Raw genomic sequence first — 14630 nt, forward strand, 5'->3', positions numbered from 1 at the left:
TTTATGGATAAAATGAGTAGAGTTATATTTATTATTTGATTGGGCTCAGGAATGACCCCAATTTTCTGATAAAGAAAAGCAGGAATCAGCCTAAATCAGCCTTAATCAAAATTAAGCTCAATGCAGTATGACCCAAAACGAGTGAATGATTGAGACTCTAGTGACCCTTAAAAAGACGTTTACGTTTCAAAACCTGAAGTGACGTCCATCTTTTATACTCTCTATGATTAGTATTATCACTGAGGCCAGCTTTACTGTTTTTTGTGTCAGTGTTTTTTAATGCAGACAGCATGTGGTTAGCATTGTTGCCTCACAGCAAGAAGGTCCTGAGCTCGAATCCACCAACTGGCCTTTCTGTAAGGAGTTTGCATGTTCTCCCCACGGGTTCCCTCTGAGTACTCCGGCTTCCTCCCACAGTCAAAAGACATGCAGTTAGTGGGTTTAGATTAACCGGTGATTCTAAATTGCCCATAGGTGTGAATGGTCGTCTGTCTCTATGTGTTAGCCTTGCGATAGACTGGCAGCCTGTTCAAGGTGTACTTATGACTGCTGGGATAGGCTCAACCCTGATAAGGGGAAGAGGATGGATGGATGTTTTCAATGCTGATGTGAGGCAAAAAGATTTACTTACTGTTTAATTGCAGTATTTTTGTAAGCATTTATCTTGTTTATAGTAAAACCAGCATCATACTTGTGGTTTTACTTTAAAAGTCTTTATTGTCCACCTCTAACTGGGAGTTTGTTTAGCTTATGTGGAGTGAAAAATGGAGTTTGGATTTAATCCCCTGATTGAGGCATGAACAAGGTCTTAGAGTATTCACTGGATGTTAAATCAGAGCCCCAGATTCTAAAATCTCAGAACAAATCGGACCAAAACCGAAAACCAGTAAACAGTTCGTAGGACTCACCGTCAGAAAATTCAGGCCTGTTGTCTTATTCTCCTTTCTGTCTGAGACATCTTAGCCAAGGAGTGTGGTTTCTTAAATGAAGAAAATTTAAGTGGTTGCCTCCTGCTCAACGCTCAGGACTGCACGCTGTCATCTTACATTTACAATGGAAGGTTTCTCTTTACAACTGTGGGATAACAACTTAATTCTCTTTAAATAATGGAGTTGTTACACCCTGGTATCTTTTTGGGTGCTAGTGTAATGAAAGCATTTTCTATTTATATAGAAAATGCTGCACAAATATGTAACACAGATGCTGGCACTGTGGAATATCAGAGGCTATAAAGCCTCTGATATTCCACAGTGCCAGCATCTGTGTTACATATTTGATTTGATGCTTGGACTCTGGTAGATTCAGTTATTCTTCACATAACGCTGCAAATATATTCATTTTCTAATTATACGAATTAAAAGAAAAAAGAAAGAAACTCTTCACATTTAGAAAGAGAAGAAATGTTTGCTGTTTTTGATTTAAATAAGCCTCGCTGACAATAACTGTTGATTAAATTCTTGTGAGATAGTCTTTCTCATTTCACCACTAACTTTCTGACTATTAGTTTCACTTTTTTAAACTTTCATAAACTGGACTAAAATCTAAAGTAGCTACAAACCTTCCTATAAAGAGATGATAACACTTATATAATGTTGTACAGCGTTTTACTTTGTTTTTAAGCATTTAAATGTTTCATTGTCGCAGGGGGATAATCTCTTTTACAACTTCATACAAAGAGAGCTAAAAAAAGAAAGTAGTCACAGAGATTTCTCAGCAATCTTATGCTAAACTTCTCGCTACAACATTCACCCCAACCCTTGACCTTTGACTTTTCTGCTGAGACAATGTAGTTAACAGGCCCAGTGACACCATAGTACTCGAAACTGCTTCACCTCTAGCTTGTCATTCTGTCCTTTTCTGATTCATCATGTTGCGAGAGTAAGCTCTGTTTAAATTCCTCTAGGCCATTGAAACCTACAGTATCAACCCCGAGTGAGTGATGTGTTGAAGCAGCTGTCTCAGATATGTGACATGTGGTTAATCATCTGCGGAACGATCTGTGCTTCTTTCAGCGGTGATTGAAAGGGTGGTGCTGAAAGGAGTTCCTCACAAGCCTGAAGACTCCAGCGAGTATAGTTTTGAGGTGGGTACCTTATAAATATGAGTACATGCCGGCATGTATTGTTTGACTCCTAACTTTTTTAGACTTTCTTTAAATATTTTTCCCCCTCATTTCCCTACTCCTTCACTGCCTTCTTCCCATTCCTTTCCTCTCCTCCTCCAGGTTAGCTGGACCAATGGGTTGGTAGTATCTGTTGTAAGAACTCAGCAGGAGGTAGCAGAGCTGCTGACTCAGGTCAGGACCAACATTTCAACACACGAATGAAAATGAGCCCGAGTTACATTCAGGCACTTTTTATTGCACAGTAAAACTAATATGTGTCTCAAAGTGAGTAGGAGATAGAGCTGCTTTGTTTGAAATCAAATCAATCATTACACGATTGGTGTAATTCTAGATTTTATGGTAAAAAATGTTTTATGTTTTCTCATAAAACATGATAAATATCGTATTTTATCATTACAAATCTTTTTGTGATGTTTTTGTGTTTTTGAGGTGCACATTAAACCTTATGAGCCTGACCTTTTCCAACTGTGCCTATAAATTAAGAAATCATCAGCTGCGATTGAACAGTCAGGCATTGCTTGGTATCATCAGCATAGCAGTGTAATGACACAAAGAGCTCTATTTACTTTGTTTTTATAAAAAAAAAAAATGTTTCTCACTTAGCTGTCACGAGCATTTCCTGATGGAGTGGAGAAGTTCCCGCCTCAGTCCATGGAACTGGATCCCAGGTTAGTCCCAGAACCCCCATCCTTTTGAGGTGGTGTTTTGTTTGTTTCAGGCCGTGTCCACACTAACACATTTTCGTTTGAACACCATTTTCGCGTCACAGTGTAGACTGTGTAAACGGAGGCTTTCGGAAACAGTGATGCATTTTAGTCATATGATGCAGTCATGTGACCAATCAAACAAAGATAGCGGAGGGCATTATACAACAGTTGTTTTGTTTGCTCTCAGTTTTGACAGCCCTATTAAAGATTAATATCAGTCTGTACATGCTCCAGATAGCTTTTCTTCAAATTCTTTAATTCTCACTCGCTTTTGCAACTTTGTACTTGCAAAGTTACTCGCAGCAACAACTCCACCTCATTGTCAGTCCATTTAAAGAACTCTGTGCTTTTCCTCGACATTTTGCGGCAGAGAGAAATGACACAGGTCGAATCGTCTTACGTTTCACGCATGCATAATACAGGAACGTAAGCGTTTTCAGTCGTGTCAGTGTGGATGAACAACTGTTCGAAAACGATAGTAAATGGCCTGTATTTATATAGCTCTTTACTAGTCCCTAAGGACCCCAAAGCGCTTTACATATCCAGTCATCCACCCATTCACGCACACATTCACACACTGGTGATGGCAAGTTACATTGTAGCCACAGCCACCCTGGGGCGCACTGACAGAGGCGAGGCTGCCGGACACTGGCGCCACCGGGCCCTCTGACCACCACCAGTAGGCAACGGGTGAAGTGTCTTGCCCAAGGACACAACGACCGAGACTGTCCGAGCCGGGGCTCAAACCGGCAACCTTCCGATTACAAGGCGAACTCCCAACTCTTGAGCCCCACGATAGTGTGGATGCGGAGCGTTTTTAGACAAGAACGCCGTTTTCAAATTTATCAGGATTAGTGTAGACGTAGCCTCAGCTTACAGTCTGTGAGAAAAAGTGTGATAATTCATATCAGCTTCAGAAGTTACAGTGAGAAATTTCACACTTTAGTGTAATCCAGCTGTTTAAAAGACCTTCAGAAGCCTGGAGAGCTATTGCCCAAGACTGCTTAAAATACAATTACAAGAAAGCTTGGCTCCTTGGAAGCAAGATATAAAGAAATGAGGGTTAGCTCAAGACTTTTGCACAGTATCTTACTTTGGTTAGCAAAGCTACTCGTGTTAAATTAACCTTAATGTATTAGAAGTACTCTTACAGTATAATCCATCACTATGCTAGCCTAAACAAGTCTTGTGTGAAGCATTGCTATGTAAACTCTAGTTTTCCCAATTCACATAAAATACTGGCAGCACTTCAGGATGTTAACATATTGTTAATAGATGATAAGTGAACGTCTAAACATATCAACTTGAAATCCTCGTACAGATCCAAATGTTTTGCATTCTGGCTTTTTATTGTCTACAAAAACATAAACAATCTCCTGACATGGCTCAGTGCCTTTTTAAAACTCAGTCTATTGTTGCACCTGCGCTTGAAAGGCCCATCAAGTTATAAAGTTTTGTCCTCTGCTTGTTCTTCGTCTCACTCTTTCCTGGCAAAACTGCTTTAAAGGCACCCTGTGGCTTTTTCTTATAAACAGACCAGAGATATGTTTAGATTAGAAATGTTAGGTCTGTCTGTACAAATATAGATTTTATGTTAAAGTTTCTTCCTATTGCAGTTAGATATATGCGTTTGTTTAAATCTGACAGCAGAGCATCTATTCCTTTAGCTTTTAATCTACTTCCCACTTCATTTCCTTTTCTTTCTGTTGTCCCACTCAGGTGTCTAACAGCCCTGCCCTGCCATGTCCTCCAGCACCAAAGTGTCCAGCTGTTCTTTACCTCCACCAGGCCTCTCTCACCCAACTGTCCCTCCTCACCCCTCTCCTCCCCACTTGCATCCTCACTACCAACCTCTCCTATAGCTCCATCCTGCCCGTTCACCTCCAGCTCCAGTAAGTCATTATTTCATTGCAAAAAAATTATAGCAAGCAACAGAGATATAAAGGAGGAGACATTCTTATTCATAGACGATGATGAAAGATCAAAGGCAAGAACAGCAAGATAAAAGATATTATGCCTGTGTTCGGTTTTTGGGGATGAGAAAGGAATGAGAGGTAATGGAAAGGACAAGGCTGCAAGTCTGAGCCCTGGTTGGTTGTAGTGAGGAGGTGAGACTGCAGGCAGGATTTTCAGTGTGTGCCTCTGAGGTGTTGGAGGGCGCGGACGCAGTCTATTTTAGTCCGGTGTGGGAATTCAGCATGGCATGTTTGTGTTGGGAAGCCTAGAGTGTGGTGACCTCATGTTGCTGTGTGTGTGAGTGCTCGATCTATTAGTGTGACTTCATCCCAGAGGGTATTTATAGCCACCAGTGCAGTGTGTTTCTATGTGTGGTTGTACTTTGTGCATGTGTTTATTCCTCTGTGAGTGGGTATCAGACTCACAGGAGAAGCAAGGCTAAAATGAATGTGTCCGGTTTTGCTCCACAAACACACCCATCAGTGAATTCTGCACAGACTGCAACAGTTGGAATTAGCTATAAGGACATGTTTTCACAGCATTTCTAACATTTTGCCTACATATATATATTTAGTCCATTCAGGTGCAATCAGAAATGTACCTACACTCGTCATGGGCATGAATGTTACGGTAATGTTGGGGCTTTTAATGATTCCTTTGAACTGTTCTGCTATGGTGGGATGATTGTACAGCATACATCTTTAAAAAAACTGTTTGAATTTATTCTGGATTTTTCTCTAATACACAGGCTCAAATATATACATACACTTGTATTTGCTTAAATATCCTTTGTCAAGTTGCACCTTGACCTTTGGTAGTCATCAGCAAGCTTCTGGTATTATTCTGGCTGGACATTTGAATATTTTCTTGGTAGAATTGGTTTGAGAGGTTTGATGTTCACCTGCTTGATCCATTCCAAAACCAGTCTCGGTGAGTGTTTGGGATTAGTGTCCTATTCGAACACCCACTTGTGTCCAAATTGCAGTTGTTTTGCTGTTGAGAATTTGGAGGAGGCGCTCCATTATTCCATCCACTTTGTCCCAGTATCACTGGCAAAACAGCCTCATAGCATGATGCTACCACCACCATGCTTTTAAATAATGTTCTTAGGTTTATAAGTCTTACTTTTACTCCTTTAAACATACTTCATCATTGTGAGATTTGCCCTTTTTTTTACTAAATTCAGTGAGTCATTTTAACTCAGCTTTATCATTATGGCTGTTTGTGCATATAATACTGATTGTTCTCATCGTTCTCTAATTTTATTTTATTTTATTGACCTGCATATCCGCTAGCTCTTATTTAAGATATTTGTTGTATCTTATGCTTAATATTTTTTTCTGCTGTAACAAGTGAATATAACTATTTTGGGATAAATAAAATAAATCTTATATATTTACTACTTAAATGTTCGCCCAGTTGACTGACATTTCAGATTTTTGTGGACTGTTAGCCTCGTGTTGTGTGACTATCGCCTGATGGTGATGATGGTTTTTATTGTGAATCTGTTGCACAGATCTTGGCTGTATGATGCAGTACAAAGGAGGTAACAGGTACGAGTTTTGCCCCTCTTTGACCTCGTTGCATTAAAACACATCTACATGTACAGTCTTAGAAGTGCACTTGTACCAATGTTGCTCATTGGCTCTTGCTGTCTCTCAGGGTGGTGTACAGAGTGGCCAGCGTCCAGCCCGTCATCAGCACCCACAACTCCATCTTGACTCGCTCCACTCCTCACTTGTCCTCCCTTTCCTCCCCTCCTCTTCCGACTCCGGCTCTCCTACCTTCCATTCCTCCTCCCCAGCACTCCCCACAGCTCTCCTCTCTCCCTCCCCCCGTGCCAGCCCTGCCAGCACGTGGCTCTGCAGGAAGCGGGGGCGACAGCTCCTCCCAACCGCATCCTCAGCATGGTCAGCTTCATTTATACCCACAGCCCTCCCAGCACCACCTTCATGCACAAACCAGCAGCCAGCCCAGTACGCAGCCTCAGACTCTGCACCTGTCCCATTCCCAACCATCGTCCCATTCACATTCACAGTCCCGCTCCCAGTCCCATAATCAATCGCTCTCCCAGTCTCAGCCTAATACGCCAGAGCAGAACGGCATCCTGGACTGGCTCCGCAGGCTCCGCCTCCATAAGTATTACCCCGTCTTCAAACAGCTCACCATGGAGGAGGTGGGTACATCTTTAGATTACATCACGTTATGTGTATAAAACGTCGTACTCCTGTGCATGTATAATGTATTTGCATATTTCTTGATCAACGTTTTGATTCTTTGAAAGCTTCTGAATTTGTTCCTCTGTATAAATTGCAGTTTTTAGCTCTGACAGAGGAGGACCTGAACAAGTACGACCTCACCCAAGGAGCAAAGAAGAAACTGAAGACCCAACTAGAACTCCAAAAGTCTGCAGAGTAAGGGCAGATAACAAAAATTCAGTTTTTTTGTCTTTAAAAAAAAAAGAAAGAAAGAAAATATTTGAGAAGTCACTCAGATTTGTCACAAACTTGTCTCTCTACCATCTCCAATATTAGTATACAGACCGAAGTTGGTTTGTGTGCTTGTGGCACTGATAGTTTTGATTCTGCAGTTCAGTTGTTTTCCAAAATCACCTCTTTGACTTGACTGATGCCTTACCCTGTTTAACAACTGGCAAACAGACTGACCCGCTGCTGCTCTCCCCGGTAAACATCCTGCACCAATGGTCCATACAGCATCAATGGTTAACCAGCTGAGGATGGGCCGGAGAGATAAGATGTGTTTTACGTGCAGAAGCACAAAAACACAGGCTCTGATTTAAGTACACAAGCATCTGAACTTGCGCACCCCGGATGCACACGCACACCTGAGCGTGAACTTGTTTTCTCTCAGCTGTGTTTCCATTCCCAGAATCAACAGGTTCCCATTAGGCAGGCGATTTGTGTATTTGCGTGTGTACGTGCTTGAACAAGACTCAGAAAATGGAAAAGTTCCTGTGGTGATTTTCCAAAGAGATAGTTGTGTTTGTAGAGGTGCAGCTGAGACCCGAGGAGCACGTTAAGTGGGTAATGTCTCCCCCATGTGGTCAGTAAAAGACACTAGTTGTTTTTGTAGCACAGAAATTGCCTGCAGTTCAGCTGGGCACAGCAGGGGGCGCTTGTGAGATAGTCCTTAATAAATAGGAGTGAATGAAGATCTATGATTAAAATAAGTGCACCTGCTTCTAGACAAAAAGTCCTTTATATTTTCTTTCAGTGAAGCTTAGTTAAACAACAGCTGAAACTTGTGTGTAAGAAGCAGCTAGCTGGGCTATCAGGAAGTTGCTGCTCTCTACTGTTCATGGCTGAAATACTGATTCAAGATGCACACAAGTGGCTCAAGTTGCTAGGATGTCCCTAATGCTCACAGAGAGAATATTACATTTTTGGTGTGGGAACATGATGGAAAGAATTTCTGGTCAAAAAGAGCTATCTAAAAGAAGTACACATGGGAAGCTGCATGTTTCCTTTGTTTAAGGATCTCAGAAAATACTTCACTTAGTCCACTTATGATGGCACAAAGCCAATGAGTCAGTCGGCTTTAGGTCTTGACCTCTCTGCTCATGGCTGCTGGTTTCCTCAACTGAGTCTTGTTAGACTGTTACCGCCTGGGTGTCTAGTTAGCCACCGTATGTGTCTGTTTCATTGACCTTTAATAAACACAGTATAGTACATACTTATCTTAAGTATTCGCTACACTTGATAAAGACTGTGTTTCTGACTCGAATGCTTGCGTGTTCCCAGCAGGGAGATGAAGATGGAGAAGCGGCCGTGCAGTGGCATTGCCAGGGTGACGCCTTCCAGTCACATGGGACCCTCAGCTCACTCCACCTCCGGTGCAGGTAAGAGAGCAGGGTTGTTTCCAAGTATGGCCAAATCACTCTCAGGCTTCAGATTGCTTTAAATGTTTCCCTTTTGCGTCTTTATGATGTCATAGTGAGGGAGTGTAATAATATGGTCATCACGAGCTGCCGACCTGCTCTTCTCTCCAAGAAAATTTGGTTTCAAATTCAAATCGGTTTCATAAACGTGCTCCAGAACTATGAGGTTCCATTAGACATGTACTAGATATAGATAATGAAGCAGACTCACTTCACTGGACCCAGGAAGGATTACAACAGTTCAGAACTGAACTGTATTCAAATGTTTTGCAGGAGAACTGCGAGTGGAGGTGGACGCCGTGCCGCACCACCACCCTGTCTCCACAGACAGCAGCTCGTCCTCGGGCTACTCCAGCTCTTCCTGCTCCCCTCGCACCCCACACAGTTGCGACTCCACCTTTGACAGGACCAGAGACATTCACAGACGTACGTTTTTATCTCACGACTGCAGAATTAATTCAAACCGCGTCAGCACGATTTACGAAGAACAATTCTTAAAGTCTAGATTGACGTTAAGGAGAAACAGGTCAACAAAATTAGAAATAGAAGTTTGTTAAAACGATAAGATCAATGACGCAAAACTAGAGACTTTTGCTTTTTCCATACCGTTTATATCCAAATATATATGCAAATGTTATATAAACACAAATCTCTTTCAGGTGTGTTGGCTCCAGATACAGCAGGAAGTGGTCCAGAGAAGGATCGGCCCTGCATGTTCATTCTGAACTCGACAGGCTCCAGTCGCCCCACAGCCCAGGTTCTGCCCGTCCAAACCGATCCAGCTCCTCCTCTTCCTCCCACATGCTCCTCCCACCTCCCCTTCGGCCTCCCGCAATCTGCTTATCACCCACAGGGCGGTTACCCACAGACGCTGCTCTCCCCGGTCTCAAACCCAGCACGCATCCTCACCTCCCCTCGCAAGCCAAGGCCCCCTCCGCTGGCCACAGAGGACCGGACTAAGCCGTTGGGCTCGAGCCTTCCTGTGGCCGGTGCAAGCTTCAGTTCAGGGCTCGGGGTGGGGGCTGGGGTGGGGGTAAGACGGGAAAACCTGTTCTCCAGGGTCAACATGGATGGCTCGTCTGGACTCCAGGACTCTGTGGTTTGTCGTGGTCTTGCGGGAGGTGGTGTTAGTCTGATGGTAGAAACCAGCTGCGCTCTGACCTCCACCTCCAACAGCCACCACCACGTTTCCCACCCCCCTGTCCACTTCCACCTCTCATCCTCTTCCTCCCCTTCTCCATCTGGATTTTACTCTTACCCCCCTGTATCCTCATCCTCCTTCGCGTCTTTCTCCGCTTCCTCCTCCTGCACCTCCTCAAAATCCGCCTCTCAGACTGGCAGCTCCAGTGGTGGAGGCAGCTATGTTCCCATGGCAACAGCAAGCACAGTTCCTGTGGCTGCAGTCCCGGGCAACACTTACTACCCACCCCAGCATACCTCCAGCCCCTCTCCTTCGCCCTCCTCTGCTTCTTCATTGGATCAAAGTTCTGGTCACAGTCCTTCCGTATGTGTTTGCAGTTCTTGCGGTTGTCGAGGGAACTGCGGCGCCTACGGGGCGTTCCCTGGATACGCCGCAGCCAGCTACCTGCAGCCGTTCTCAGCCGGGCCCTCACTCTTCACCCTGGGTCCTCTGCTCCATCTCAGCCCCCTGATAGCATCGTCCAGCAACGCCGGCACAGGCGCTGCACCATTCTCCTACCCAATGATGGTACCGCCGCCCCTCTACCGCCACAGCCCGCTGTCACATGACCAGCAGCAGGGGTTCGGCTTTTACCAGCCCCATGGCATCATGGGAAACAGTGGGCAAAAAAGGACAGCAGGGAACCTGTCATGTTATAACTGCGGTGCCCACGGACACAGAGCCGAGGACTGCAAACAGCCACCCATGGATGCGACACAGCAAGGTGAGTCAGTGAGTACGGAGTGTGAAAAATACCATATTTAAGGTGTGATATACATTTATAAATGCAATTGGCTTTAAGGACAGTACATTTGAGAATATAATAACTGATATTTCTACTTCATTTTGTATTTAAATATAAAATGTTTGTTTCTAACAAATTTTACTTCAGTTTTCAGTCGTTTTCTTCACACGATTTAGTTTGCAAACTGTGCCCAAATGCACAAAAGTATAACAATTATGCAGGAATTAAAATGGTGAATTTGTAAAATGAATTATAGGTATTACGAACTTTAATTTGAATGTGTAATTGGATTAACTGAAATGATGATGTGTAATATACAAAAGTAAAACTTGACCTGTTTAGTGAGATGGAGTTCTTTATTTCAGTATAATTTAATATTTCAAAACAGATTTTGATGTTACTAAAAATTAAAATCTGTTTTGAATAAATTTCTCATTCATTACTTAAAATTTTAAGTCTAAAAACATATTTGTGACTTCATTTACATATTTTACCCACTTCCTTCATAATGTCATGTGTCCGTTATATAATTTTGAACCCTTTGGGATGCCATAGATTGGGACATCTCCAAGGCATCACTTTAACAACTCTGCTGTGTTTCTCAGGGACATTTCGCTTGAAGTACACACCTCACTCTGACAGCAAGGACTCAGGAGACTAAGCAGCAGAGGTGGCTTTGGATTTGAACTCCAGACTAAACTGTACCTCGTGGTCCTGCTGAAGCCAACAAAAAAAAAAACAAAAGGGACAGGAGACAAACAGCCTGCTCCTTTAGTGCAGAGGGTTCACTGTTAGTCTGTTCAAAGACTGCTGAGTTGAATCATTGGTATTCGTTCTTTCTTTCTTTTCTTTTCTTTCTTTTTTAAGCCAAAGCTTGCAAAGAGATTAGAGGAGGAGAAAGAAGATTTTAGGCACAAGTAAAAGTGGACATTTATAAACTCTACCATGCTTGATCTCAGAGATGTAGCTCAAAGTCTTCCTCAGAGAAAACACTACAGACCGACAATCAGTCACATGATCTGAAAAGAAGCTTCCCAGTCAAATGATGGGGCATTCACCATGACAACCACAGCACTCCAGATGTGGTCTTCCAGAATACGCAGCCTCTTGCTCTAATCAAGTACCAGTGCTATCCCTCCTTTCACAGGATCTACTGGTGCACAACATCTCACAGTACCACAGCTAATCGTTTGAGTGTTGGCTCGTTGCTTCTCATGGTTGGCATGTCCACACAAAGATTCCACTTTAATCTACTATTTCTAAAACTGGCACTGTATGTTCAGGTGGTCGAAAGTTCCAAAGTTAATCCTGACCAAATCCTGAGTCACAGTATTCACATATTCACCTGGATTTAAGCTCTGTTTGATTTCAAAACAGCCTCAATCTACCAGTTACATATTCAGAGGTTTATTCATTTGCTTTGCTTCTGGTTATCAACAAGCAGGAGTCAAATGTCTGGTTTGGTGCTTTACATCTCGTGCACCAGCCTTTATACAGGTGTGCACAGAGCTGTCGGCCACATTTAAACAGGAACACCGTATTTAAATGTGCTAACAGTTGAATGAATGAATTCTAACTGTCACACAGACTGCATGAACTGGAAACCACCTTCAGCAACTGGAGATCTAAGAGGAAAACTGGTGTCTGTTGTGCATCTTCAGCCCGAGTCTGTATGTAAAGATGGAAAATCTGATGGTTGATGTAATGTGCAACCAAAGTAACAACCAGGGGATGAACATGTGGTATTGAGTGCATGCCTTTTTCTCAGCACTGCTGGCTAAACATTATCACACAGCACTTCATCCAAGACTACCAAAATAGTTTCTTTGAAGCGTATTGTATCACGGTGATGTTTGAGTGTTCATTTTTCCATTTGCTCAGTTTGTTTTGATTTTTTAATTAGTTTCTGAGCCACCTGTTGGCCACTGTTCAGGAAGTGTACACAGGAACTTTCTGCACGAATCTTCTAATTGAAGTAAACTGCCAGTTATGTCCTCTAGTTTTTTGTTTGTTTGTTTTTTACAACGCTGTTGTTTTTACCCATAAAATGCTAGCACTCTGCTAATGCATGCTGATTGGTTGACTGAGGACTCTCCTAAAAGAAAGTGTTGCTAAATAACTTCTTCTCCACTGCTGACTTGCCTTAAATCAAAATGATGAACGCCAAAAAGTGTCTCAAAGTGCCGAGACCTTCCTAATGGGGGAGAAAGGGATTTTACTAATAATTAAACCCATATATACAAAACAGAAAATGGAACGATATCTAAGGTTTCAAACTGTTTTATGAAAAACATGGTGGAAACATGTTTACCCCTCATATGTAACATTTTTGGGTCTGTAGGCTGCTGTGAATTCTGGACTGCCTGGAAAGCATCTTCTTTCTTCTGGTTGCTTGATGTTTAAGAGCACTGTGCTTAGACCTCAATACCATGTCTCCACCCCTGATGGGTACTGCACAGACTCTGGTTGCAGATAACATCACCATCACTCAAATTCCATGTTAGTTGGGCTTTTATGCAGTGGCATGCATTGGGGACCTGTCAGCCATTTTTATTCACTTCTTGGCGATCTGCAGCCTTTCTACCTCTGAGCATGCTAGAGGGCGAAATGACCCTCTGTGCACAAATGCAGCAACGACAATCAGAAAATATCATGTGGTTTACATCAGGACGAACATTCAAAGTGCCAATTTTCTCTTTTCATAATTGTGGTGTAAGCGGGAGTTGTTCTTTTGTACATTGTTTGTACAGGTCTAAGTATGTCGAGCATGTTGGAATTTTAAGAAAGCAATAGGAAGTGCTTCTGTGTTCGGGTCTTTGACCCGGTGGGGTTGGGCGGGTGGAAAGCTGCTGAGCTGGACCCAGAGCTGCACAGACACAAGGACAGCTGGTCCTTCAGATGAAACTCTCTTTGTACCCCTGGAGGGCACAGCACAGGGATGTGTGGGGTGTTTATTTAAAATAAGAAATCCGAACATTAAGTATGTACGCGTTTGTTTGAGGTATCGGCAATTCGCTTTCATAATGTAAAATAAATTGTTCTGTGTTTTATTCCATTAGTTACATAGATGAGGGAAATTTCTTTATATTGCTAGTTTATCCTGTCATTGTTTTATATAGATTATACCAAAGAACAGAGATGGTTTGTAGACAGAAAAAGTTCCACTTTTGTAGGTTTTACTTACTCTTTAAGGATGTTGGTAACTTGATGCATGCATGTTCCAAAATCTTTGTTTAAATATGCTTTTAAAATATTTGTGTGTTTTGAAAGTTTGGACTTAATTACCCAGGTCTTTGTTGGTAAGATTTTTTTATGGCTTAAAATTAAATAATTTTGGATTCTCCCTTTTATCACAGTGCCTGTGTGGCTTATTTATTATGGGACCGGCTGCTCCGAGAATCCTTAAAAGGTTGAAGGTGAATGTTTATGTACAATACAATGTGTAAAAAAACAAACAAAAAAACAAACAAAAGGCGGAGCCTCAAGCTGAAAGTTTTTGTTGCCGTCATTTTAGCTTTTCGAAACATGACGATGACACAGTGGACACGCTCCACGGTAATTGGCTAAGCGACTGTCAAAGACATGCATCGGCATTTATATGCAGTCAAAGGTATGAGTCACTTTCACATCTTTTTCCATTGTCCTCTGAATATCTGCACTGGCTGTTTTTTGTTTGTTTGGGGTTTTTTTTTTTTTGGCAGTATTTAGTATTGTCTGTTCCTTGTTTTATCAGGAAGTACAAAATCTTGTTTTTCTAGTTATTTGAAGGATTTACCTAAGCTGAATAGCATGCTGTCTAACCAGATCCTAACTCTTCACTACTTCAGTAACACTGAGGAACATTGGGAGCCAGTTTTGACCAGAATATGTCCTTCAAGGCACATATTATACAAATATGCAGGACTGCTTTCTTCCATTTGTGGAATATCTGTAAAAATTGGAAACATCCCGTCTCAGAATGATGCTAAAAAGCTAGTTTATGCAGTTATTACTTCTAGGCTGAATTACTTTTATGAAGT

General features: G+C 42.3%; 1 protein-coding gene across 4 annotated transcripts in view; it reads left to right on the top strand.

The window, feature by feature from the left end:
• The window catches only part of zcchc14 (zinc finger, CCHC domain containing 14), a 28809-nt gene extending 14848 nt beyond the window's left edge, over positions 1-13961 (top strand). Inside the window, exons 4-14 of one of the 4 annotated variants that reach the window (XM_004564614.3) lie at positions 2013-2083; positions 2225-2296; positions 2729-2793; positions 4552-4724; positions 6305-6341; positions 6451-6964; positions 7105-7202; positions 8550-8647; positions 8960-9112; positions 9346-10590; positions 11217-13961. In XM_004564614.3, the coding sequence (XP_004564671.2) occupies positions 2013-2083; positions 2225-2296; positions 2729-2793; positions 4552-4724; positions 6305-6341; positions 6451-6964; positions 7105-7202; positions 8550-8647; positions 8960-9112; positions 9346-10590; positions 11217-11272 (2582 nt within the window). In that variant the 3' untranslated portion in view covers positions 11273-13961. The remainder of the gene's footprint in view (positions 1-2012; positions 2084-2224; positions 2297-2728; positions 2794-4551; positions 4725-6304; positions 6342-6450; positions 6965-7104; positions 7203-8549; positions 8648-8959; positions 9113-9345; positions 10591-11216) is intronic. The other 3 variants (XM_004564615.3, XM_004564616.3, XM_076886813.1) reach the window with 3 other exon arrangements.
• Positions 13962-14630: the final 669 nt, after the last annotated feature.

Source organism: Maylandia zebra, linkage group LG7 (assembly GCF_041146795.1).
Source record: "Maylandia zebra isolate NMK-2024a linkage group LG7, Mzebra_GT3a, whole genome shotgun sequence".
Classification (NCBI taxonomy): domain Eukaryota; kingdom Metazoa; phylum Chordata; class Actinopteri; order Cichliformes; family Cichlidae; genus Maylandia; species Maylandia zebra.